The sequence below is a fragment of the Aegilops tauschii genome, chromosome 3, assembly GCF_002575655.3.
Source record: "Aegilops tauschii subsp. strangulata cultivar AL8/78 chromosome 3, Aet v6.0, whole genome shotgun sequence".
Classification (NCBI taxonomy): domain Eukaryota; kingdom Viridiplantae; phylum Streptophyta; class Magnoliopsida; order Poales; family Poaceae; genus Aegilops; species Aegilops tauschii.
Genome location: NC_053037.3, coordinates 79,752,599 through 79,778,709, shown reverse-complemented (window position 1 = coordinate 79,778,709; position 26,111 = coordinate 79,752,599). Strand labels below are relative to the sequence as shown.

General features: G+C 44.2%; 3 protein-coding genes across 3 annotated transcripts; all 3 read left to right on the top strand.

Moving 5' to 3' along the window:
- The first annotated feature begins 3,238 nt into the window (after positions 1 to 3,238).
- Positions 3,239 to 7,891, top strand: LOC109739233 (syntaxin-32). The gene is made up of 5 exons (XM_020298320.4): positions 3,239 to 3,793; positions 5,128 to 5,378; positions 5,500 to 5,666; positions 6,291 to 6,500; positions 7,512 to 7,891. The coding sequence occupies exons 1-5, from the start codon at positions 3,550 to 3,552 to the stop codon at positions 7,669 to 7,671; spliced, it is 1,032 nt and encodes a 343-aa protein (XP_020153909.1). The 5' UTR covers positions 3,239 to 3,549; the 3' UTR covers positions 7,672 to 7,891.
- Positions 7,892 to 8,300: 409 nt separating this feature from the next.
- LOC109739234 (uncharacterized) lies at positions 8,301 to 11,777 on the top strand. Its single transcript, XM_020298322.4, has 3 exons — positions 8,301 to 9,146; positions 10,751 to 10,997; positions 11,141 to 11,777. Exons 1-3 carry the CDS (start codon positions 8,787 to 8,789, stop codon positions 11,491 to 11,493), a joined length of 960 nt encoding a protein of 319 aa, XP_020153911.1. The 5' UTR covers positions 8,301 to 8,786; the 3' UTR covers positions 11,494 to 11,777.
- A 245-nt stretch (positions 11,778 to 12,022) lies between these two features.
- On the top strand, positions 12,023 to 25,827 carry LOC109739235 (protein SUBSTANDARD STARCH GRAIN 4, chloroplastic). The gene is made up of 23 exons (XM_020298323.4): positions 12,023 to 13,984; positions 14,386 to 14,584; positions 14,664 to 14,723; positions 14,972 to 15,076; positions 16,142 to 16,282; positions 16,370 to 16,432; positions 17,071 to 17,298; positions 17,390 to 17,473; positions 18,115 to 18,272; positions 18,364 to 18,889; positions 19,607 to 19,777; positions 19,902 to 19,961; positions 20,599 to 20,721; positions 21,080 to 21,355; positions 21,476 to 21,541; positions 21,668 to 21,799; positions 22,162 to 22,983; positions 23,242 to 23,522; positions 23,781 to 24,013; positions 24,241 to 24,467; positions 24,573 to 24,764; positions 25,024 to 25,296; positions 25,405 to 25,827. Exons 1-23 carry the CDS (start codon positions 12,210 to 12,212, stop codon positions 25,549 to 25,551), a joined length of 6,342 nt encoding a protein of 2,113 aa, XP_020153912.1. The 5' UTR covers positions 12,023 to 12,209; the 3' UTR covers positions 25,552 to 25,827.
- Positions 25,828 to 26,111: the final 284 nt, after the last annotated feature.

Sequence of the window (26,111 nt, the reverse complement as noted above, 5' to 3'; positions counted from 1 at the left end):
TCTCCTAGATAGATCTTGCGTGATCGTAGGAATTTTTTTAAATTGCATGCTACATTCCCAACAGTTCTCCCATCAGGAGTTGGAACCAGTGCTGCTGATGCTTTCAGTGCGCCCCGCGATGCTTTCTGTGCCGAAGTTGGAACAAGTGCCGGTGATGGACTCAGAGGTGGCGATGGCATTGATGGCGGTGGTGCGGAGTGAAGATCATGACGATGGGTGAAAAGCGACCAAGATGATGATGGACGTGGTCGTTGCTTTTGCATGAAGTCCTTTTGCGTTTGTCGTAGAAAACTATGTTTTTATTTGCGCGTGAACTATGTTCTATTCTTTGAATTTGAACCCAATCGTCGGAATCACTATCAAATTGGCTAATCTGGGGTTTTCAGTTTGCGGCCGACGCAGGCTACAGCCGAGCAGACCCCACGTCGTCCCGCAAAACCGTTTTTTCGCGAACTGTAAACGAGTTTTGCGGGTCGGCGTTTTACGGGGTCTGTTAAGAGCAACTCTAGCAGACCCCGCAAAAACTTGACCCGCAAAACGCGTTTGCGGTTTCACGAAGATCGCGTTTGCGGGTCGAAAACTAGCGCGGCCAAACAGATACCGTATCTAAACTTGCATAATTTGAAAAAACACTTTCGCGGGAAACATAGTTCATCACATCACATACTACATAGTTCATACAAGCATAGATCATACTACATGCTAATTTAACTAGTACTAGAGGAGGTCGGATCTGACGGCGGTGAGGACGACGCAGTGGAGGCCGAGCGACGCTCAATCCTCCTCGCCGGAGCTGCACAAGTCGACGTACTTCGCCGCCTGCTCCATGCGGATGCGGCGCCACTCCTCGGCCTTCTCGTTGGCGGCGACCGCCTGCCGCCACTCGAGGTCTTCGAGCTCCTCGGCATGGCGCCGGCGCTCCTCCTCCTCGTGCATGCTCCGCTCGGCGATGGCGGCCGCAACGGCGTCGACATCCGCGACGTACTCCTCAGGCCTGACGACTCCGCGGCGGTCGAGCGGAGCGGGCTCTTCGGGCTCCTCCTTCACGGGGACAAAGGCGAACGGTGCCGGCTCCTCCGGCTCCTCCTCGTCCTCCGACCACTCCCTCTTCACGGGGAGGAAGCCCGCGCCGGAGGACGAGGAGCTCCCGGCGAACGACGACCTCGCGGAGGAGAAGGACGCACGCCGGCGGTCGTACTCTTCCGTCTCGCTCCGCTAGAAGCTCGGCGGCGGCGACATGCCGCGGTTGGTCCACTTCCGGGCGCCGCGCTTCCTCGCGCCATTGGACCGGACGCGCCGCTCGCGCTCCGGGTCCCTTCCGCCGCCGGATCTGCTGCCGGAGCCGCGTCCGGAGCTCCACATTCGGCCCCACATGGCGGCTGGAGGCAGGGCGGGTGGTCGCCGGTTGCGAGAAATGTGAAGAGGGGGAAGGGGAATCGCGGGCTCGGCGGCGGCGGAGGATAGGGTTTGGACCCGCAAAAGAGTCGCGGAACCGCAGTTATAGCGGTCGGGGCGTGCGGTTTGCGGGCTGCGGCAAAAAGTTTTGCGGGCGGGGCGAGTATGCGGGCTCTATTCTGGCCGGAAAATTGGGCCGAGCCCGCATACTCGCCGGAATTTTGTGGGTCTGCGCGTTTTGCGGGGTCTGCTAGAGTTGCTTTAAAGATGCTCTTACGTTATGTTGAATGATTCATGCGGCAAAAATAAAGTGATGAGAGTTTAAAAGGGGAGTAGGAAAACAAGAGTATTTGTGCAGATTGTTACCATTATCTTCCAAAGTCACCAGCTAAAATGATGTGCTCGTTGCACCATTGTTGGTGTACACTAGAAGCAAACTTGGCACGCCACTTTCGTGAGGGTGTGGGGATTGAGATTTGTTTGTATAAAAAAACCAGGATAAACAAAAAACAAAAATAACACAGAGCAAGTGGAGTTCCATGTGTCGAAACATTGGAAGAACTTCTGAAGCAATCAACGAAAAGAAATCGACAAACAACGTCGCCTTACCCCTCCCACGACAAATGTAAATAAACCTAAAGGACATCCTTCACAACACTTGTAGACAAGGCATGACATTTGTAGAAAAACAAAAGGATAATCATAAAATGACTATCAAATTTGGTTTGTCGAAGATCACAGAAAACAGGCTCCTGGAGAAGTTTATTGCTTGGAATGTGGATTGCTTTGCCATGGGAAAACATATAAAAAAAGGATGCTCAAGAATATTGTGGTACTTAGTAATGTACTAGTATATAACGCAGTATAAAACCTTTCAAAACTCCTCTTGTGCTCCTGATGTCAAACGAGCTCGGGATGAAGGGTAAAACCCAAAAAAAGAAGATGAAACAACTTAAAAAACTTGAAGTTTTTTCTTACAAATGTTTTGACTGCTTGAAAATTTTCTTCATGCAATGACATTCGTGGAAGTCATTGCAGAAAAAACCATTACTCCAAAATGCTTCAGAAATACCCTCTCAGTCCCGGTTTATTAGGTCTCCTCTTATCTTGGGCTAATTTTTTTTACCATAGATCTAACTAATAAAATTTGAACTACATGTCACAAAAAATATACCATTAAAAACCTCTTTCAAATACAAATTCAAAAGTATGTTTTTTTGTATAATGTAATTTATATTTTTTATTAAAATAAATGGTGAAACTTGGTCTAATAAACCCAGACGGAGGAAGTAGCATTTTAGGAGCATTGATCTTTTTACCACGACTTCTACAAGTATTATTTCATGATAAATTTCTACAAGCACACAAAACATCTATTAGATCATCGCCTATGTTTTAGGCCGTGTTTAGGCTTAAATCATCACTTGCTTACAAGGATAGCAGAGTGAGGTGATCTTTTAACCCGTTGCAATGCACAAACGTATTACCTCCGTCCTAAATTTATCAAAAACGGGACATATGTAATATTACCTCCGTTGTAATTCGGGACGGAGGGAGTATTTAGGTTGCACCGTTAGAATGTTATTATGCCACGATGGCCGTCGTTTTGATGGACACAATATCTTCTCTCCCATTGCAAATCACGGACATATATGCGAGTGTGTAGTAATAAAAAAATTTAAACAATGAAATGCTAGTGAACAGGGCCCACGCACGACAGGTGGACGACTCGACCGTACCTTCGTCACCAGGTCGGCCACAACCGTGGATGCTGTTGCCGCTCCCCGTACGGCTCGATCTGAACCGTCGCAGCAACGCGACCAGAAGAAGAGAAACGCGGTGAAGTCTCGACCCGGCGAATCTCCAACTCATCTCTCCCTTCGTCTCGTCTCTCGTGACAAGAAGGGGAAAACCATCAAACCACCGATCTCTCTCCCCAGTTTCCAGCTCGATTCCCCATTCCTTCCCACCAAATCCCCCACCCCCACCCCCTCCACCGCGTCTCCGCCCCCCCTCCCCCCCAATAATCCTCGGTGGGGAAAAGCGGCACCGCGACCGAACCCGCCATCAATCCCCCTCACCCACCCGCCCGCCCGCGCCCCCGAGCCCAACCTACGCGGCGGCCCAGATCCAGATCCGGCGTCGGCGGCGGCCATGAACCTGTCGCGGTCCGCCCCGGCGTCGTTCCGGGACCGCACCAACGAGTTCCGCTCCGCCGTCGAGAGCGCGCGCCGCCACGTCGCCCCGTCCCCCGCCGCCGCGTCGGCCAGCGGCAGCGCCGGGCCCCTCGACGACTCGCGCTCCGTCGCGTCGGCGCACTCCGAGTTCAACCGCCGCGCCTCCAAGATCGGGCTCGGGATCCACCAGACCTCCCAGAAGCTCGCCCGCCTCGCTAAATGTATAACTATCTAACTCCCCCCTTTTTACATTTCCATTTACTACCAATACAACCTTCGTGCTTGTGTTGCCACCGATTAGTTCAGCGATTAGTTCCTCCCCTCCGCGCTGTTGGGTTGGGATCTCGGAACACCCTAGCTGCAAGCTGCGCGGCTCATGCTTGATTAGTTCGTAGCCTGAGGAGACGCCAACGTGCATGGATGGCTATGTATATATATTGTACGAAGCATGCTTGTTTCTTACCTAGTGCTCGTATGACATTTGGATTAGATGTCTGCTATTTTTATTGATCTTTGAGTGTTTGTGTACTTACTGGAGATCGCGCTGTCGTAGTTTGCTTTGTTGGTATCATGACAGCTGTTCTGCACTTGTTGCGATGATAGCAGTGATGGCATCTGCCTCATTTTGTGCCTGTTTATGAATTACTACATCTGATATATTCTAGTACTTGCTAGTAAGATGCTTCTTTTGTCCATTACCATGTTTGAAGCTAGATGAGCAAAGAAGTCCAGTCTCAATGCGATTATATGCATCAGCTATGTGCATGTGCATTGAATGTAAACTAGTACCTTGGTCTCTCAGTGATATATGAAATGTCTGCATATCTGCTCTAGTGCTGTGCAGTGAGGGCTCACTGATTGTTCCTTTTTTTATAATCATTTGTACTAGTATGTATCCCTGTACTACTAATTCTGTTGCCACTTCTAGAGTGCTTGTCTCCGCTTTAGATGTCTTTGGTTGGTTAATACCTTCCTCAGAAGATTTCACTGCACTTTCTGCATTGCATTGCATTGGTAACACTGCATGAAGGTAGAAAATGTAGATAGATGTATGCCTACCGCTGTCAAATGTGGATTGAACATAGTTTCTACTTATTTGCACCTTCTTTGTATTCATAAGCACTAGATGAAGCTTAACATTTTTTATTAGTTTGGCCTCCCACCTAAGTAATATCTTAATAGCAGTGTGGTGGCTTAGCTGCTTCCTCGCACTTTGATGCAAAGTTATTGGTTGTAAAATTTACAACTGCTATCAGTTGAATGGGAAATTTTGTAAATGACCTCTTGATACTATTGACCGAGAAAGTAACATTCATAGTTATGTACTGCTTTTTTATTTCACCTGTCAGCAAGTTAACCATATTGAACTATGATGTCAACACTTGCTCTGTGTGTATTTACAGTACTCCCTCTGTTCACTTTTGGAAGACCGTTTAGATATTTAAGACAACTCCCAAAACAGTTCAATTTCAGCTGTCTAAAACGTCTTATAAAAGTGAACAGAGGGAGTATAAAGTATGGATCGATGCTGATTTTACAACATGATTGTTTACAGTGGCAAAGAAGACATCTGTTTTTGATGACCCTACCTTAGAGATACAAGAGTTGACTGCAGTTGTTAAGAAGGATATTGGTGCTTTGAATAATGCTGTTATGGACTTACAAGTTCTGTGCAATTCACAAAATGAGAGCGGCAATCTTTCCAAGGACACAACAAATCATTCCACTACAGTTGTGGACAACCTGAAAAATCGACTGATGAGTGCAACGAAAGAATTCAAAGAAGTCCTTACAATGCGGACAGAGGTCAGATAAAAATAGTAAATGCTTTCCTGATTCAAATATATTGTCACCATGTTTCCTTTTTCTTTGGATAGTGTCTTCATTATAAATGGTGCACTAAGTGTGTTTCTCCCTGAATGTGCAGAATTTGAAGGTCCATGAAAACAGAAGGCAAATGTTCTCCTCCTCAGCTGCAAAAGATGCATCAAATCCATTCATTCGTCAGAGGCCCCTTGTTCCCAGAGAGGCATCCGACGCTGCACCCCCAGCGCCATGGGCCAGTGACTCTGCAACTACGCCGTTGTTTCAGAGGTACCATTGCAAGCATTCAGTTTGATCAGTGTGTACTAACATTGTGAGCAGTTATGCACAACCACCTTAGCTTAGGCCTTCACATGCTATGCTAGTCAGAGATTGCACCGCCATACGCTTGGTGCTTCTTATTGTCAGGTGTCTGTTTTTGCAGAACATGACACTCCTAATAAATGGTATAGACAAAGTTTTGCAAAACAATTCCCTGCCCCTAATAGAGCCAGTAGTATTTTGAAACTGTACCATTATTAATACTTATGAGTATTATGGGGTTGAGACCCTGAACCCTGATGCCCACGTGCCATGATGAAACCTTGACTGAATGGTGTCTAAGGAGAAGGAAGGTAGGAAAAGGATGTTGTCATGCAAGGGTAGCATGATAAAACAGTTCTTATTCCATTTCTATATTAGAAATGCAATACTCGGAAGGCTCATATAACCGTCTGCTAAACAATGGAATACTAAACTAACAAATACATACATGCAGATCTGATCTTCTTAATGAACTAATGTAATCGAATTGGACTACTCTTGCGTTACTGTTGCTTTAACCATAGAAAGCTCTGCAAGTATTGCAGCGTGCTTCATGAGTTTGGTTTTGAATCTTCTGCTTCTGTTCACCAGGAAGAAGACTAATGGAGATCATGGAGCATCATCATCATCGTCGTCGTCTCCTGCTTTCATGCAGCAGCAGCAATTGGCAGTACAGCAGGATAGTTACATGCAGAGCAGAGCTGAGGCTCTTCAAAATGTGGAATCAACCATCCATGAGCTGAGCAACATTTTTACCCAGCTGGCAACCATGGTGTCTCAGCAGGGAGAGTTAGCAATCAGGTGAACTTTACGCAAACTAAGTTTGTCGTATATATTTTCAGGAGTAGCAATCTTAGACTTTGAGTCATATTCATATTTCATTTTGAATAATTATTTACAGCTCCAAGATGTCGGACTTGATCACACCCTAGAGAATCCCATTATAAGGCATTTTCTGAAAATAGTGATGAATCTTAGTTGTTTAGCATGATGATCTGGCTTGAGTTATCTTTAAATCAGAAGGATACATGGTACTCCCTCCGATCCATATTAGTTGTCGCTGAAATGGATGTATCTAGACGTGTTTTAGTGTTAGATACATCCGTTTGAGCGACGATTAATATTGATTGGAGGGTATGTGATGTTTGTCTAGGCGCTTCTCCTGATCTTCTTAATTGACTACTTTAGTATGCCCCCTACCGCAGCACAAGATTCTGGTCCCTGATCTGTTGGTCAAGTATTATTAAGCTTGCTAGGCATAAATATTCTTTATTATTCATGATAAAATTAGTTCAGATGTATTATCTCCAGTAGACTATGTTTTCTGTGCCAATACTCTCTCCATTCCATAATGTAGAGCATATAGATTTTCTGAAAAGTCAAACCTTATAAACTTTGACCAAGTTTTGGGACAAAACAGTTACATCTAGAATACCAAACACATTATTAGATTCATCATAAGATGTACTCCCTCCGTAAAGAAATACTAAGAGCGTTTAGATCACTCTACTCTCGTGATATAAACGCTCTTATATTTCATTACAGAGGGAGTATTTCATATTTTATATATTTGGTATTGTGCATATAAATGGTTCTCAATAAACTTGGTCAAAATTTGCAAAGTTTAACAAGTCAGAAAATCTATACGCACGACATTATGGAACGGAGGGAGTACTTTGTTCATGGTAAAATTATCTCAGATGGAGGAGACTAGGTTTTGTGCGCCAAACCTAGTTCATGTTTTTCTTTTCTTTTATTCCATTGGGTTAAGAGTCTTCCCTTAAACGTGTACTTGTGTGCTATGTATGGCAGAATCGATGAGAACATGGAGGAGACGGTAGCCAACGTCGAGGGAGCGCAGGGCCAACTCTTGAAGTACCTCAACAGCATCTCGTCAAACAGGTGGCTGATGATGAAGATATTCTTCGTGCTGATGGTGTTCCTCATGATCTTCATATTCTTCGTGGCATGATCCCCACCCCTTGTAACGCATGTTGTGTGCAAGTATATTCTTTAATTTTTACCGAACTACATACACCATGTACACAATTTTCACTGGGATGATGATGATAAGCGGCAGGCAGTCTAGTAGCCTCCGTGGTCATGTAAATTGGGGGAAGCATCCAGGATGGATCTGTTGTTACTACCGACCGGGCGGTAGTATTATATTTTTATTACAGTATGTTTTATAATACTGTCTCATGGCGTGCGGTGATATATAGGTTAAACTCGTGTAATCTTTGCTGAAAATGTTTGTTGCTGATAATAAAAGCCTCTGTCGGTCCTGCCCTTGCGCGCGCTCTGTCTCTCTAATTCCGGCTCACCTGCCCCCTTGAGTCGTCCTTTTGGCTCAGAAACTTTTTCTGTTTTTGGTTTAAACGATGTACTAGTATAGGCAGCGCCGGTTCTGCCTGTCGCGTCCTGTTTCGAACCCCCTTTTCACTTTCCAGTACGCCCGGTGCCAGTCGAAGAGAACGGTGGCGGCAGAATTCCCAACAGCAGCAGCAGCTGAAACCGGTTTCACCCTGTGCATCGGACGGAGTACACGTGCAGATGCTGCAGACCGTAACAAAAACACGAGGACGTAGGCCGGCATCCTACGACACGGCTCCGGGTCGCGCTTGCGCGTGGCCGCACGGATAGACCTCAGCTCGCTCGCTCGCTGCGGAAAGATAAGCTGGGCGGGCGGGCGGGCGGGCCACAACCCTCCTGCAGGAGCGCAGCGCAGACCAGAAACGGCTACCCGTCCGTCCGTCCCATCCCATCCCATCCCGTCCCTCGCTCTATAAACCAGCGACAGAGCACGCCGTTTTACCTCTCTCGACACACCACCGCAACCCAACCCAACCCAACCCCACCCCACCCTCCCGTCTCAAAACCCTAATCCCAACGCCGCCGCGGCGCCGCCGATCAAGCCGACGACAGGCAGCCCCCCTATCCGGCCGCTCCGTACGCACGCCCCGGCCCGTCGCGCGCAGATCGGCGGCCGTCCCCCGAGACCGCTGCCGCCGCGGGGCTAGATTTAGATTCCGATTTCGGGGTCCCCTAGCCGCCGGGCTTCGTCGCATCCCCGGTCAAGGTAAGAGTATGGTGGGCGGAGGCAGGAGGGGAGGCGCGGCGGACGAGGCCAAGCTCAACACCGGCAACGTGTTCGCAGCGCTCGAGACCCTCAAGAAGAAGAAGAAGGGCGACAAGGCCAAGGGGGGCTCCTCCAAGGGAGGGAAGCAGGGCGACGAGCCCACGCCGCAGCAGCAGAAGGAGCTCTTCTGGGCGCCCGCGCCGCTCAACACCAAGTCGTGGGCCGACGTCGAGGACGACGACGACGACGACTACTTCGCCACCACCGCGCCCCCCGCGCCCATCTGGGGGAACGACCACGCCGCCGCCAAAACGGCCAAGGAGGAGGAGGAGGACGAGGTGGATGCTGTCCACGCCGCCCTGCCGGAGGTCCATCTCTCTCCCTGTTACGCACTCCCCTGTTTATTTGTTTGTGCTGTTCATGATCTGTTTATTTTGGTTGAGACGGAAAGTGTGCTGTTGTGCGACGCCCATATGATTACTGATTAGTTTAGTTTGCATATGGTGGTAGTGTTGATATGCAGATGTTGGATTGAGTGGGGCAGGGGGGCATCTGTAGACTATGAGTGTACTGATGCCTGCTGGGTTAATTGTGAACGCTAGCCACCATTGATGCACAATGTGTGCCCAGTGGACAATTGCGCTTTGAATTATATCTGTAGTTATTATTTGAAGCAGCGAATCCGAATCGGAAGCGGCTTAGCTGTATTCCATATGGTGTCCGTATTGGTGTGTGCTTGTTTGGTTGAGTGAGGCAGGGGACAAGACTGCAGGATTATTGATAACGGTATCTCGATCGTTGCGTAACGTTCAGTGACTGTGGGATTATTGATAACGGTATATCGATTGACGATTGTTGTGTGACGTATGTTCATTGACTCTGGGATTATTGATAACGGTATCCCCATTGTTGTGTGGCGTATGTTCAGTGACTGGGATTATTGATAACGGTATCCCCATAGTTGTGTGACGTATGTTCAGTGACTGGGATTATTGATAACGGCATCCCCATCGTTGTGTAACGTATGTTCAGTGACTGGGGGATTATTGATAACGGCATCCCCATCGCCATGTGACGTGTTCAGCGGGCAAGGAGTTTCAAGTTAGGTCTTGTTATGGAAGTGGTGCGTTGCAACAAGAATTCGTACACTGTCGGTATGATGGGAGAGTTGTCGGAGTGAGGTCAGGGGGCATCCTGTAGGCTGTGGTGTACTAATTCCTGCCAGATTAATTTTGTGAACCGTATCCCCTGTCATTTCGGAATGGATGTTCAGTGCGACAAATGGGTTATAAGTGAGTGTATTTACTTCCGCCTTTTGGGGCATTTATGGCCTGTGAATTTCTATTTGCGTTGATGTGATATTCCTTTTTTGTCAGTGTATTATCTGTTAATTTATTATTGCACATGGCAAGTGTAGGCATGATATGCATTAACGTTGTAGCATTTCCTGTACTTATCACTCATTGATGTACTAGTGTTTTATCCATGTTGCACACTAGGTATAACAACTTTGTGACTAGCGTGTAGTGGCACATAATGCACACAAAAAATGCGATGGAAGACTACCTATTTGATGCCATCAGTATCTCTCTCACTTATTCTGTATTGAAGATGTCATGCTGTTCTTTTGGTAGTTTTTATGGAAAGTTGTTGAGAGTTCTTAACATAGGTTTTTTCGGAGTAATTGAAGTCAGGGAGAGGTTATGGCACCTGTAATTCCTTTTGAGTTCAAGCACCCCAGACACAATGAAAACATATATTTAAAATTGATTGATAGTAATTCGGTCCAAGTTCCTGTTCAGGTTGTCTAGGCAAGTCATAAGGAACTGCCTCTACTTATTAGATTTCTACCAGAATTTATCTTGTTTGAACTTTGTCGGCCAGAGGTTCGCCTGATGTTGAACATGGTAATAGTTGTGTCTGTATACCTTGGTGATACTGTTCTTAGATGCATTGCTTCTATGTGCTGCAGGAAATTGAAAGTGAGGATGAGGAGCATGATGATGAGGCTGAGGATGGTGCCGAGGATGAACCTGAGCAGGAAGTGGAAGCTGCTGATCCTGATGTGAAGAAAGTTGCAGCAGCACCTAAAGAGACAGAAAGGCAGCTGTCCAAAAAGGAGTTGAAAAAGAAGGAACTGGCTGAACTTGATGCTGTGTTAGCTGAGTTGGGAATTTCTGAAAACACAAGCGATGCTGCACAAGATGGAAACAACAATGGTAATGCTCCACTTTAAGTGATTCCCCCCTTTTTATATTTCCCTTATGTAGCGCTGTGGAGGACTAATAAAGCCGAGTACCTATATGTGGCTTCATTGCTTTTATAAACTTTGTTCTTACATACATGATAAACATTGTTGCAGCTGAGAAGAAAGGTGCGAGTCAAGCTGGTGATGGAGAGAGAAAGGAAGACGCACCTGCCCCTTCAGAGAGCAAGAATGCCAAGAAGAAGAAGAACAAGAAGGACAAGAGCGCAAAGGAGGCAAAGGAAGCTGAAGTGTCGGAGGAGGCTGCCAGTGCAGAACCCGAGGAAGACACGGCTGTGGATGTCAAGGAGCGCCTAAAGAAGATGGCGTCGATGAAGAAGAAGAAGTCGGGCAAGGAGACGGACACAGCTGCAAAGATCGCCGCGGCAGAGGCGGCAGCCAGGACCGCCAGGCTCGCGGCGGCAAAGAAGAAGGAGAAGAACCATTACAACCAGCAACCCGTGCGGTAAAAAGGGGCCGGGCCGCCCAAGTTTTGAGATGCTCTGAGTTTCGATAATGAATGATCCCCTTGTTCGTTTTGGACCCGTCGCAATAAACTTTTTCCCTGTCCCGTCCCGTCCTCCCCAGAGTTGTGTATTTATGGTGACCATGGAGCGCCTTTCTGATATTCGGTTTCGGAATTCTGGAAGGCCTTTGTGGTCACCAGAACGGTCGTTGTAATTGTGTTTTGAATTGTGTTGATCCGGTTGAACTTATGATAGACAACAACATGGCCAACAGGGCCTCTTGGGTACTTTCTCTCCCGCTCTCTCTGTGTGGATGATGCTTCATGGTTGTCTTTAGGTTCCTGATGCCTTCTTTTGTAGGAGCGTCTTTGTTAGCGTGTTTGTTATTTTTGCCCTCTGAAAAACATTCATTCCTTATGCTGCTCGTAGGCCATTTTTTGTACGAGAAAGATGAGCGAAAGAATAAGCTTCTCTTGGCTTTCGCTTTCATCACAAAGGAGACAAGAAGAGGCGAAGGGAAGACAAATCATCTGCGGCAAATCCAAAAAGAAGCGAGCACGGCAAGTAGGCAACGACCCCAGCGAGAGGCAAGCATCTCTCCCCCGTCCATCCCTCTCTCTCGGCCCGCCCACTGCCGGTGACTACTACTCCACCCACCCATCCCATCTCTCTTCCTCCCGCCGCACGCAAATGGTCACCTAGGCGGCCAGCCCGACGCAATGTCGCACTGCCTCCGCGTCTCGCCCTTCCTCGCGCCGCCGCCCCTCCTCGTCCGCCGGCCCCGCCGCGCGCGCTGCCGCCGCCACGCCCCGAGGCCCGTCCTAACCCTCGCGCGCCTCGACCCGCCCCCGCTGCTCCGCCTCAGGGTCTCCGACTCGAGCGACTGCCTCCCCAGCCACGGCCACGGCCACGACCACCACCGCCCGCCGCCGCTGCGGGCCCTGATCGGCTCCCTGGCCTCCGTATGGCGGGAGGGCCTCTTCCTCGTGCGCTGCTCCGCCTTCGCCGCCGTGCTCTCCGTCGCCGCCGCGCTCTCATGGTACGCGCAGCACCGCGCGCGGGCCTTCGTCGAGGCGCGCCTCCTCCCGGCCGCCTGCGCCGCGCTCGGGGACTACCTCCAGCGGGAGGTGCGCGTCGGCGGCGCGCGCAGCGTCTCGCCGCTCGGGATCACGCTCCACACCTGCTCCGTCGGCCCGCGCGCCGACGAGTTCTCCTGCGCCGAGGTGCCCGTCATGAAGATCAGGGTCAGGCCCTTCGCCAGCCTCAGGCGGGGGCGGGTCGTCGTCGACGCCCTGCTCTCCGACCCCACCGCGCTCGTCGCGCAGAGGAAGGATTTCTCCTGGCTGGGCATCCCCGCGCCGTCCGAGGAGGGGAAGCCCAAGAGGAACTCGTCGGAGGAGGGCATTGATTACCGTACCAAGACTAGGAGGCTCGCCAGGGAGAAGGCTGGGGGGCAGTGGGACGAGGAGAGGGACAGAGCCGCTAGGGAATCTGCTCAAAGGGGATACATAGTTCCCAGTGGCCAATCCACTTCACGTTCGGCTGACGAGATGCTGGAGGATGATGGACCTGTCGGAAATGGGAAGGCTAGTAGCCCACCCCTCTGTGCTGATGAAATGCACAGGAACGATCGACACATGGATCCAGGCATTATTGACTCTAGCTCAAAGCATGCGGATTTGGAGAAATCGTTTGGTGTGAAATCGCGCATCCCGGGCATCAACTTCTGGTCTAGGATGATCCCGAACCCTACCAAGCGAAGGTACAGGAGAAAAGGTCACAGCAAGGTGGTATCGGGCATCGACAATTCCTCTCAGGAAAGGATCCTTCGGCGTAGTGCACAGGCTGCTGTGGCATATTTTGAAAACATGGATAGTGGTAATCCTGATAACTCATCCCCTGGTTCTGGGAATAATTCATCTAAATGCACTTCAAATGATGCACCGATTGTCAGCTCTGATACGGCACCAGAGAATTCTGGTGAATTGCCACCAAATAGTAGTCGTTGTCTGGACTGTCTAGGTGAAGGCAAATCTGCAAGTGCAATGCCAATCATCGATGCAAATGATGTGTATGCGGAGCATTCTCATAATCAACAACCTAGCCAGCATAGTTTGCATCACTCCGATAACAAAATGTTGGTATGCAACCATTTGGAAGATGTGCAGCATGACGAGGGCAACTTGTACCAAGGCCACATGTTGGAGGAATTTGAGAGTCTTTCTGAAGATAATATTGGTCGGTCATTTTGGCCTTTGCAGGCAAAGGGCTCCCGTGTTAATTTCAATGCACCATATGCTTCTTTGGGTGTTGAAATTCAAAAGTTGAAGTCGCGATTTGCTATCGGTCTTGAAGACGCCCCTGCTGGACTCGTAGAAGGGGTTGACCAGATAAATCCTGGTGGGGCTCAGCATATGCTTCCTATCACACTGGATTCTGTTTATTTCAGTGGAGGGAACTTGATGCTTCTAGGATACGGTGATCAGGAACCAAGGTTTGACCTCATCATTTGCCATTTTTATTGCAAATATGTGCTCTTCTGTCCTTTCTTGTGCATTTTCAAAATGTATTAGTGTATCACTGTTGGAAATTATATTGGGGTATTTTTGTGATCATCTATCTCTTCCCATGAATTTACTGCATTCCCCAACAATTAAATTTCTGTGAACAATAAATATTCTCATAACCGGTGTTCGGATTTATATTGTTAATTCTTATTTTCAGGAGTTATATTGTCAAGTAAATTACTGTAATGAGGGTACAGTATATTTCAACTTATCTTACTCGTATTATTCAGTGCATTATTATAGGCTCTTTTAAAAGGGGGTTGGGGTGCAACTGCGGCATTATAAATGAACATCAACTAAGTTTGTAGTCGTTGCCTTACTATTGTAGGGAAATGAAACAGGCTAATGGACATGTCAAGTTCAAAAACTCCTATAATCGTGTACATGTGCATGTCACTGGGAACTGCATGGAGTGGAGACAAGATCAAACTTCTCAAGGAGGGGGTTATCTTTCTACAGATGTCTTTGTTGACATAGCGGAGCAAACATGGCATGCTAATCTGAATGTAGTCAATGCTTTTGCTCCGGTAATGCACCTACTTTTATTATGTATACAAGATGCTACAGTTCTTAGTTCTTGTGTTGAAGGACAATTTTCATGTGCAGCTGTTTGAGCGTATCCTAGAAATACCAGTTGTCTGGCACAAAGGAAGAGCAACTGGTGAGGTGCTTTTCTAAACTTAATCTCTTACATGTTCAATTTCAGTATTAATATCAGCCACTTGTGCATACAATTTAGACAATACCTGGACATGACTTCCACATGTACTTAATGAATAACTGAACTTGCCACAAGGTTCATGCTACATTGCTACATCTAGAGTTCTAGACATACATGCGTCATGAGAACTGCTTTTTTTCATGCTTGGAGATACTAAATGCGTACATCAATATTTCTCTTTTTCCTTCTCCAGGTGCATATCTGTATGTCGAAAGGTGATAGTTTTCCGAGCATTCATGGCCAGCTTGATGTGAAAGGCCTAGGTTTTCAGATATTAGATGCTCCCTCATCATTTTCGGTAATACTTATGCCTTACCTCATTTGTTTTTCCAACTCTGCATGTTTGTAATAAGTAGGGTCTTGCGAGGAATCAGTTTTCATAGGCACAAGACAGATTAACATGGCTTTAATGTTAATGCCTTCTTGTTGATTTGCCATTAACCTGAGCTACCAATATTCTCGTAGGTCATTGACCCCTTACTTTACCAATAACTAGAGTGTTGTGTTGCGGGTGAAAAATGAGTGCCTAGTTACTTCTTTAAAAGTAAACACAATTGGTCGCTGGTGAATATTGTTGAAATGACTAGAATCAGGGGTATAGCTAGAAATTCATGAGGGTTTCCAGGAATGATAGATGAATCATCAGGTGGGCCAGTTTAATTGTTGTTGAATTTCCTGGAAAGAACTTCTGTACTATGTGGGTTTGCCTAGCATTTTCTAAAATGTGAATTTATCGACTACCCAAAATTTGGATTTTGATGTGCAACAATTGGCCATACTTCATTATAAGCAACATTTTATACTTATGGTTTCCAGTATTGACAAATGATATCCATGATGTTGAGCTTCGTGCACTAGCCAACACAACCAAAAGTCCGAACTCATGGAAAGGGCTAGGCAATCCACATATACCATGTTAAGCTTCATGCACTAGCCAACGCAACCAAAAGTCCGAACTGATGGAAAGCCAGAAAGGGCTAGGCATACACTTCAACACATGTATGCTGGATGCACAAGTTTCTGGCATAATGTATTAGCTAAGGGAGAAAGAGACTGAAGAATGAGGTGTTGGAGAAGCGATATTGTCATATTAGCGGCTGCTATATAGCGTGTTCTCAGGGCGCCTCAGGTTGGGTGCTGTTGATCTGCAGTGTAGTAAGAAACAGATCAGTCATTAGCATTTCAAATTAAGTATCTATTTCAGACGCTGACATTTGGCTCTAATGTGAAAACTAGGCCACATGTGCTCAGATGTCTTCCGAATTTCCGTACTTTGATATGCAAACAGTAACTACTTTCCAAATATTACTGCTGCAAACATTCCAAGTGATTATAGTTTTAATGGAAGCCTGAACATATTCAGGAAATAGTGGCAACTCTGTCATTCCGTGGTCAAAGAGTATTTCTGCATAATGCAAGTGGTTGGTTTGGTGATGTTCCGGTTGAAACTTCTGGCGATTTTGGTTTAAATCCTGAGGATGGAGAGTTCCATCTAATGTGCCAGGTATCTTTAAGTTGCTACTTACATTGTATATACATGTAGTCCCCTAAACAGCAACTCATACATTTACTTGATATCTTTTTTTTTCAGGTTCCGTCTGTTGAAGTTAACGCGCTTATGAAGTCGGTGAAAATGAAGCCTCTGATGTTTCCGGTTCGACATACTTTACTTGACTTATTTGGAAATACTAGATTCCTGCATGCAGCGAAAAACAATATACTCTGTTTTGTACTGCCGATTCAATGTGATGATCCATCTGAAATCATATCTGGAGTTAGCTATACTGAAACTGCATATATGGCACAACACGAAAAATAAGTTTGACTTCAATATAAAATGCACTGCACAACCTGACTTTTTTATGTAGGTGTATGATAGATGGTTTATTCCACTCATTTGAATTGCCCGGCAATGACACTTGTGATTTATCTTAAAATACCAGTTATCATGGTTCTTAGCATTAAAAATCAACTTCTTGATGAAGCAAAATGACCACTCTCGTGTGGATAGTGATAATCCCGTTTGTCTGACCAGCTTAATATTACCATTTCTTTTTTCTGTAGCTATTTTCTGCAGTACATATAAAATATTAAAATATGATCACACATCGCAGTTCAGCAACCGCAAACTGTGCCTGAAATACCATTTAAGCAGTTCTGTCTCATTTGTTTCTTAGCAATAGCTTAGGATGATCTCTATCAATGATGTATGTGTTTAAAAAAATGTTTTGGCTAAATTTTCATGTTCATCCTTTAAGACTTAACTGCTGGTACACTTCTTATCTTATTTAGGTGGCTGGTGCTGTTACTGCTGTATTTAATTGTCAAGGACCTCTTGATGCTCCTGTTTTTGTTGGAAGTGGGATTGTCTCAAGGAAGTCCCTTTCAGTATCTGGTATGCCTCCATCTGCAGCTTCTGAAGCTGTGATTCAAAACAAGGAGGCTGGTGCAGTTGCTGCGTTTGATCATATCCCTTTCTCTCATGTATCAGCGAATTTCACTTTCAACCTTGACAACTGTGTGAGTAGAAATAGAGCCACTAATTTTTTTTCCATTATTGAAGTTTGTGAAATTTGAACAACTAATTTCTCTTTGTTATCACCGGCTACAGGTTGCAGACTTATATGGTATTAGAGCATGCCTTTTGGATGGTGGAGAAATTCGAGGGGCTGGTAATGCATGGATTTGCCCAGAGGTATTGTGATTATTGATTATTTGATTACACTTCCACCTAGTCATCTTTTCATGTTTGCGCTAATTTTCAGCCGACTTTTTTCTACATCTATAGTCATCCAAGCATTTGTTCTCTCTGTATCATTATCAAGAATAAGATGGAAGATCTCAGATCACAATGATATTCGAAAACGTAGAATAGACATCAGGACTTCGTAAATTGAAAATACATATGGAAACGAACTATGCAAATGCATTCATGAAGAACCTTCCAAACTCTTAGGTCCATTATTCACAACTTCGGCCTCGCCATAGACATGATAATTACATCCTAGCTAAACCATTTGTTTGTTTATTTCTCTGGGCTTACAGTGAATGTCTACTACTGAGCCCCTGGAACATTGGAAATCGCAACTGCTCCCTCCGTCCCAACATAAGTGTCTTTTGTACTAAATCAGCGGCACTTATTTTGGGACGGAGGGTGTATAACTTATCAGTCTGTACTCTACCGAAATAAATGGAATACTAGCAGCGTATTCCTAAGAGCTGACACACAAATTTGCTGTACCAGCTGTACAAATCCAGTAGATACTCTGCTGTTCTTATGATGCAAAATAAATTTACCACCTTATGCAAGTATAATACATATTTAGATCTCTGCAGGGGGAAGGTGACGATTCTGCTATGGATATTAATTTATCTGGGAGCATTTTACTTGATAAGGTTTTGCATCGGTACATACCTGGAGGAATTCAGCTGATCCCACTGAAAATTGGCGAGCTCAACGGAGAGACTAGACTTTCTGGCCCCCTTATTAGACCGTGAGTATCTTACATCTATCATCTGGAGTCCTAACGGCCAAGTAAGCTACGTATTTTCTGGTATTCTAACGACAACAAAAACCTATGACAGGAAATTTGATATCAAATGGGCTGCACCAAATGCAGAAGATTCCTTTTCTGATGCACGGGGCAATATTGTTATTGCACATGATTATATCATGGTTAACTCATCATCAGTTTCCTTTGACTTAAATACTCGTATTCAAACATCATATATTGATGACTACTCGCTGTACAAGGAGATGTATCAAATGAAAAAGATTATGCCACTAGTTGTGGAGAGTGTTGATTTGGATTTACGCATGCGAGGCTTCGAATTTGCTCATATAGCTTCTTCAATACCTTTTGATACACCAAGGCCATTACATTTGAAAGCATCTGGAAGGGTGAAATTTCAAGGAAAAGTGGTGAAACCTAGCCAGGTAGTTGATGACAAGATTTATGGTGCTTTACAAAGTATCATGGACCAAAGTAAGCTTGAGAGTGATGTGTCAAGGCTTGTTGGGGAGATTTCTCTGTCAGGAATAAAACTTAACCAACTCATGCTGGCACCTCAGTCTACTGGTTTTCTTTCCTTGTCACGAGATTCTGTGATGGTAAGTTGCTGTTTTGTTGTTTCGTCCTCTGAATTTGACTTGCATTGCTTGTATGCGATTTTATAGTCTAATTCAATTTGTTTGTACATGCCTCGGTTGTGTGCACTAAGTGCTATAATTTGGATCATCAATAGTAGCATGCACAGAGACATATCTCTAACAGTCTGTAAAGTGGAATTTTGGATTTAAACACTTCCTGTCTTTACTTCTTCAAATTACTAAAATGTGTGCCCATTACCTTGCAATATAAAACGAGAACCAAATAAAAATAGAAAGAATGGATGTCTACTTAATACATTCACTATTTTTTCCAAGGCTTGAGGGCCATTCGTCCACTTAAAGGTACACTTTGCTATCCAAATTGATTCACTTCTGTTACCATTTTATGCTGCTTAACAGATTGCATTGCAATAATAACATACTCTGACAAATTATAGCAATTTTTCACCCAAGTAAACTATTCTGGCAGCAACTATTTTACTTATGCGAGCAACGGGCATAATTTCAGTAACTTTTAACTCTTTAAGAGGCTTTAATTCTAACTCCACGGTTCAACACGATATAAAGATTTTCTCCTTCGATATATATGATGTGATGATTTTCTATGTCAAGCGTACCTTCCAAATAATTGAAGCGAGTGCTGTATGCATTTGGTATTTATGTTGATTATTATTATTATCATCTTCCTCTTACTATCTCTATTCCCCTGCAACATAGTTAAATGCTACCGGCAGGCCTGATGAAAAGATTTCCATAGAAGTGAACGGGCCATTGTTTTTTGGTACAAATGAGGCCATTCAAGATGAGAGGCTTCTATCAATTTTCCTCCAAAAGGGGCAGCTGAAGTCTAATATATGTTATCATCCTGAAAGTTTGACTAACTTGGAGGTACTCTACTACTGTTAGTGTTGTGTTAGTGTGTGTATTTTCCTTGCCAGCAATCTTTCTTGAACATTATAAGACTTGTAGAGTCCATTTCGATATTGTTGATACTTGTCTTCTGGTCGTAAAGGTTCGGAATTTGCCACTTGACGAGCTGGAGCTTGCTTCATTACGTGGATTTGTTCAGAAGGTAATATTGTCCTAGATGAGGGTATGGTATACTCCGTGTTTTTTTGGTTAGGTAATCTGTTTTCAGGTTCTGTATTGTTGGTAGCTCTGTTTGGTTGATTCTATGTCTCATACACGTGAGTTGTAATTAGTCATGATGCTTGCATACCGTCAGATAGTAAAGCACTTCTGCAATTTAAATTTCGCAGGAGAGATGTTAGTTCAATTAACTACATGATGCAGTCTAATAAAATGTATATTATGCTGATGTTAAGTTAATGGAGTTTTCGGATTGAAAATGTGCATCATTCATTTTCTGTGCTGCACCTTCTGTTGTTCTGCTATTTAATGCTATGCTATTTGTCCATAGCTTATGTATTCTGTGCCGTATAAATTTTCTGTAATTGATATAAACTTTTTTGAACTACAACGTGGTCTTCTGCTCCTAAAGTAACAACTAAGTAGTCACTTTTTTCCTTTTTTTTCTTGCATTTCATGAGAAGTTGCATATATCGAATGTGGAGGCTCCAATTCTGCTCAAAAAATAAATAAATGTGGAGGCTCCATTCTCCAGTATTTGTTGTAAATCAATTGTGATCAATTGCTAAATGGAGAATCCACCAATGATGTCTAATGTAACAGATCTTTTATTGTTACAGGCAGAAGTTCAGCTTAATTTCCAGAAAAGAAGAGGTCATGGTTTGTTGTCAGTGGTCCGTCCCAAATTTAGTGGCGTGTTTGGTGAAGCACTTGATATAGCTGCTCGATGGAGTGGTGATGTTGTGAGTTTTTTTTCTTCCACATATATTTTCTTGTTTTGTGAGGTTGAAGCCAATCTCATGTGTTACCTTTAGCAGGTGTTTGGTATTACTTGTAATCAAGAATTTTGCCACCTCTTTGGTAGTTTAGTAGAATTTTTGGAGTAAGGAAACTTATAACTCAGTTTCATGGTTCCTAGCATCCCCCATGTTAGCCTTTCCCAGATGACAAACATAAAACAATTGATGTATAGCATGCATTTGTTGTTTTTCTTGACACTAGTTATACATTCCAGTGAGGTTCTTATCTTATTTTTAATAGCTAGTTGTGAGTCCTTGCTGTGTTGACTTACTAGCTATTCTTTGTATTTTCAATACCCAGATTACAATGGAAAAGTCAATCCTAGAGCAACCTAATAGCAAGTATGAGCTTCAAGGGGAGTATGTGTTTCCAGGAACACGTGATAGATTTCCTATGGAAAGTCATGGTAATGGGTTCATACAGAAAGCAATGGGAGGGCATCTTGGTAGCATTATGTCTTCAATGGGCAGGTGGAGGATGAGACTAGAAGTTCCAGATGCTGAAGTAGCTGAAATACTTCCCCTGGCAAGACTTCTTTCACGAAGTACAGATCCAGTTATTCGTTCTAGATCGAAGGTGTGCAGTTTGTTCTGTATTTGTGATTCTATCTTTCTTTTCCTTTGTTGGATATAATATTCGTTGGTGTTTATGGTCTGCTAGATGGTAGCAGCCATTTGATCCTATATTTGTTTGCAGGAACTTTTCATGCAATGCTTGCATTCTGTTGGGTTCAATGCTGAAAGCCTACGTGACCAGATAAAGGTACTAAAGATAGTGAGTTCAGGAATATTGTATCACAGGCATAGAGTTATGGTTTCCCTTATTAGCGGGTTCCCTTGTTATTATGACATGCTACTTATATTAACTTCATCCCATTGCTTGCAACAGGCAGTCGAAATGTATCACGACTGGTTGGATGATGATACAATTGAAGATATAACTCTTCCGGCCTTAGCTGAACTGAGAGGTTACTGGCGTGGTTCTCTTGATGCCAGTGGAGGAGGGAATGGAGATACTATGGTGAGCATGTCAAATATTAACTCTATCAGACTTTTGTCCGGTAATTATTGATGAACTCCTAATAGTGGTCTTTACACTAACACTTCTAGCATTTTGGTCGAGCTTCACTGAACAACCCCCCCCCCCCCCCCCCCCCCCCCCCCCCCCCACACACATACACCCCCACCCCCACCCCCCATTTGCACCATGTTTATTTCCTTCAACCTTGTTTCGTATTTGTGTTAGCGGTTTATTTCCACTACATCTTTTGGTATGCTGGAAGAAATATTTACTGAAGCTTGACTTTGTAAACGACACCATCAGCAAGATAATCTTCTCTGAATTATATGTAAACATGATTCCTAATGGCTTTATGTATACAGGCTGATTTTGATTTCAATGGTGAAGATTGGGAGTGGGGCACATACAAGACACAGCGTGTTCTGGCATCTGGTTCTTATAGCAATAATGATGGCCTGCGTCTTGATAAGTTATTTATTCAGAAGGATAACGCCACCCTTCATGCTGACGGATCAATTCTTGGCCCGCTAACAAATCTTCACTTTGCTGTTCTTAATTTCCCAGTTGGTCTTATACCAGCTCTAGTTCAGGCTCTAGAATCATCAACTACAGATTCAATTCACTTTCTGAGGCAATGGGTGACACCAATAAAAGGTATTTTACACATGGAGGGAGATTTGAGAGGCACTCTTGCAAAACCAGAATGTGATGTTCAAATTAGACTTCTTGATGGCACCATCGGAGGCATTGATCTGGGAAGAGCTGAAGTATTGGCTTCTGTAACCCCAACAAGCCGTTTTGTTTTTGATGCAAATTTCGAACCAACTATACAAAGTGGACATGTAAACATTCAAGGTAGTATTCCTGTGACTTACGTCGACAGCAGCTCCACGGAGGAAAATTTGGAAGCTGGAGATGGTAAACAAGGTATTATAAGAATCCCTGTTTGGGCGAAAGACAGAGGATCATCTAATGATATCAGTGAAACAAGAATCGTGAGGGACAAGCCAGAGGATGGTTGGGAATTTCAGTTAGCTGAAAGCCTAAAAGGTTTAAGTTGGAATTTGCTAGAACCAGGTGAAGTGAGGGTAAATGCAGACATAAAGGATGGTGGCATGATGTTGATAACTGCACTTAGTCCTTATGCAAACTGGCTTCAAGGCTATGCTGATGTGCTCCTTCAGGTGGCCCATCCTTTTTTAATTCCCATAATTCCACTAAGGACAACGTAACATATTGCTCTTTTTCATACATTTTTTCATAGATTAATTGTGATTGATGAAAATATCTGTTGATTTAAACTATGAAGCATAAATGTTGTATTTTATAAGTAGTTCTTTGTTCCACCTGTGCAATCCATGGTTTTTTTATTTTATTTTGGATCTAACATGAAGCAGTTGATTAATATGTTCCTCCTGTTTTGTTTGCCATTTGGATGGAAGGTTAAAGGCACCGTTGATCAGCCTGTCGTTGATGGGTCTGCATCATTTCACCGAGCAACTGTGACTTCTCCTTTCCTCCGGACGCCGCTTACAAATTTCGCTGGCAATGTTAATGTTATATCCAACAGACTATTCATCAATTCCATGGAAAGCAGGGTTGGGAGGAAAGGAAAATTGTCAATGAAAGGGACGCTACCTCTGCAAAATAGTGAGCCATCAGCCAGTGATAAGATTGAGTTGAAATGTGAAGTTCTGGATATACGAGCAAAAAATGTTTTAAGGTAATTATTTCTACTTTATCCTTTTGGATTTCTGTACGATATGTTGAAGCTTAATTTCTGACTAGCGGCTTCTGAGTGATGTAAAGCACCCCATGATCTGGTTGATTGTCTTCTAAAGCTGGTTTTTGGAAACAGTTAACAGTACTGTGCCAAAACCTGAAAAGCATCTCATAAATTCATATTGAACATGCAATATGTAGGATCCCAAATTATGTCTTCTTATCATTTGCTAAATTGTTTTTGTTTTGATTTGTACAGTGGCCAAGTAGACAGCCAGCTGCAGGTTACAGGCTCAATATTGCGGCCAGATGTCTCTGGGATGATCCGGTTAAGCCATGGTGAAGCATATTTGCCTCATGATAAAGGCAATGGTGCTGTGGCGACTAGGTTGGCTTCAAACAAGTCCAGCTATCTTCTTGCTGGTTTTGGTCAAACAACCACTTCGCAAGATGTCTCACGTTTCTTGGGTGCATTGTCAACTTCGCCAGACAGTACGTATTCCATTAATTTGACATTGACTAATATTTCACAGCAAAGTGTTCTTGACCGATACACATAGCTTAACTAGTTAACTGGTCACATGTGACAATTCGTTATGTTTGATGTGAATATCTAAAAGAAGCGTATGCTTCTCCCTCTCTCTGTCCTGCTGTTTTTCTAATTTTCTTTATGGGCTTACTGGAGCTTTCAATTTTTTGCATCGTTGGTCAACAAACAGAAACAGAAAGGACTCTTGAGAATGGAAGTTTTAAGCCAAACATTGATGCCCGACTCAATGACTTGAAGCTCACGCTGGGACCAGAATTAAGAATTGTTTATCCTTTAATTCTGAACTTTGCTGTCAGTGGTGACCTTGAGCTTAATGGCATGGTACATCTAAAGTACATAAGACCGAAGGGTATATTAACATTTGAAAATGGTGAGGTCAACTTGGTAGCTACTCAGGTAAGCTTTATAGCGTGACCCTTGTTTGGCACAAGTTCTTTTTTTCTTTTCCAGTTTGAAAATGGTTTATGATGGGTTGTTTCACATTTCTGTACCTGATTGCAGGTTAGACTTAAAAGTGACCATTTAAATGTAGCAAAGTTTGAGCCTGATCTTGGTTTAGATCCTGTTCTGGATCTCGTCCTTGTTGGATCTGAATGGCAATTCAAAATCATGAGTCGAGCCAGCATGTGGCAAGATAATCTGGTTGTAACCTCGACTCGCTCTGTGGACCAGGATGTTCTGTCACCTAGTGAGGTGAGATACATCAACAAATGAGTTACAGCTTAACTTTGCTGTAGTCCTGATAATCTCATGATTTAGTTTCTTTTCTTAAAAAATTGAACAGTTTTTATGATATCTGCCTTTGCATGGTGAACCTTTTGCTGGTTGCTTGCCAGTTCTCTACTCAAGAGTGGAATAAGGAGAATTAAACATTGAATTAACTGAGCCTGAGTTATTTTGTTTCTCTAGTTATGTGCAACTCTTACAACTCTGGTTTCTTGCTGCACTATAGGCTGCAAAGGTTTTTGAGTCGCAGCTTGCGGAATCGCTATTGGAAGGTGACGGACAGCTTGCATTCAAGAAGCTCGCAACTGCAACGCTAGAAACTTTGATGCCAAGAATAGAAGGCAAGGGTGAGTTTGGACAAGCACGTTGGCGGATGGTTTATGCTCCGCAGATTCCGAGTTTGTTGTCTGTAGATCCAACGGTTGATCCACTCAAATCACTGGCAAACAATATCTCTTTTGCTACGGAGGTCGAAGTGCAGCTTGGAAAACGCGTTCAGGTATGATTCTTTTACGTCTTCCTGAAAGCTTAATAAACAATTTGAGCCAAACTGCGCAGTGTGCTGCATGAATATAAACTGATCTAAATTACCACCGTCGTTATGCAGGCCTCTGTTGTGAGGCAAATGAAAGATTCAGAAATGGCGATGCAGTGGTCGCTGATATACCAGCTAACCAGTAGACTCCGTGTCATCTTCCAATCCACACCGTCCAATCGGCTTCTCTTTGAGTACTCTGCAACGTCGCAGGATTGATCAATTTTCTGTCATTGCACAGAGCTAGGGCTGCTGTTTTAGCCAAAAGGTTCCGTGTCCTGATCAATTGTTTCTGTAGATAAAGCAAGTATTGGCAAGCTACAGTTGCTGCGTTTTTGCTCTTTGTTGGTAGCTACTCCGTATATTCTTTCTCTCGGAAACAAAGTTTCTGAGGTTGTACATACGTAGCAAGTTGATCTCTCTCTCTCTTAGCGTCAGAGATGTAAATTAACACCAGTATAAAGGAATCCAGAGTTTTCCGTCGTCTTGGTTGCATGGAATTCTCTTATGTGGCTAACAAATGCACTCCCTCTGTAACGTTTATGTTAGTTTACAGAGGGGGTAGCACTCTAGCAATGTTCCTATCACACGTAAAGGAAATCGGTTGACAATTTGCCAGGTCTAACTTATCACTAGTAGCAGATCGCTTGTTTTCATTGATCATTTGCATATTCGAAGTTCCAAGCTCCATTGGTACAATTTAATCTGTACAGAACTTGTGCTGAACAAGGGTCACGGTATAAAGCATTATCAGGTCCTAAAACGTTTGGAGTTGCCAT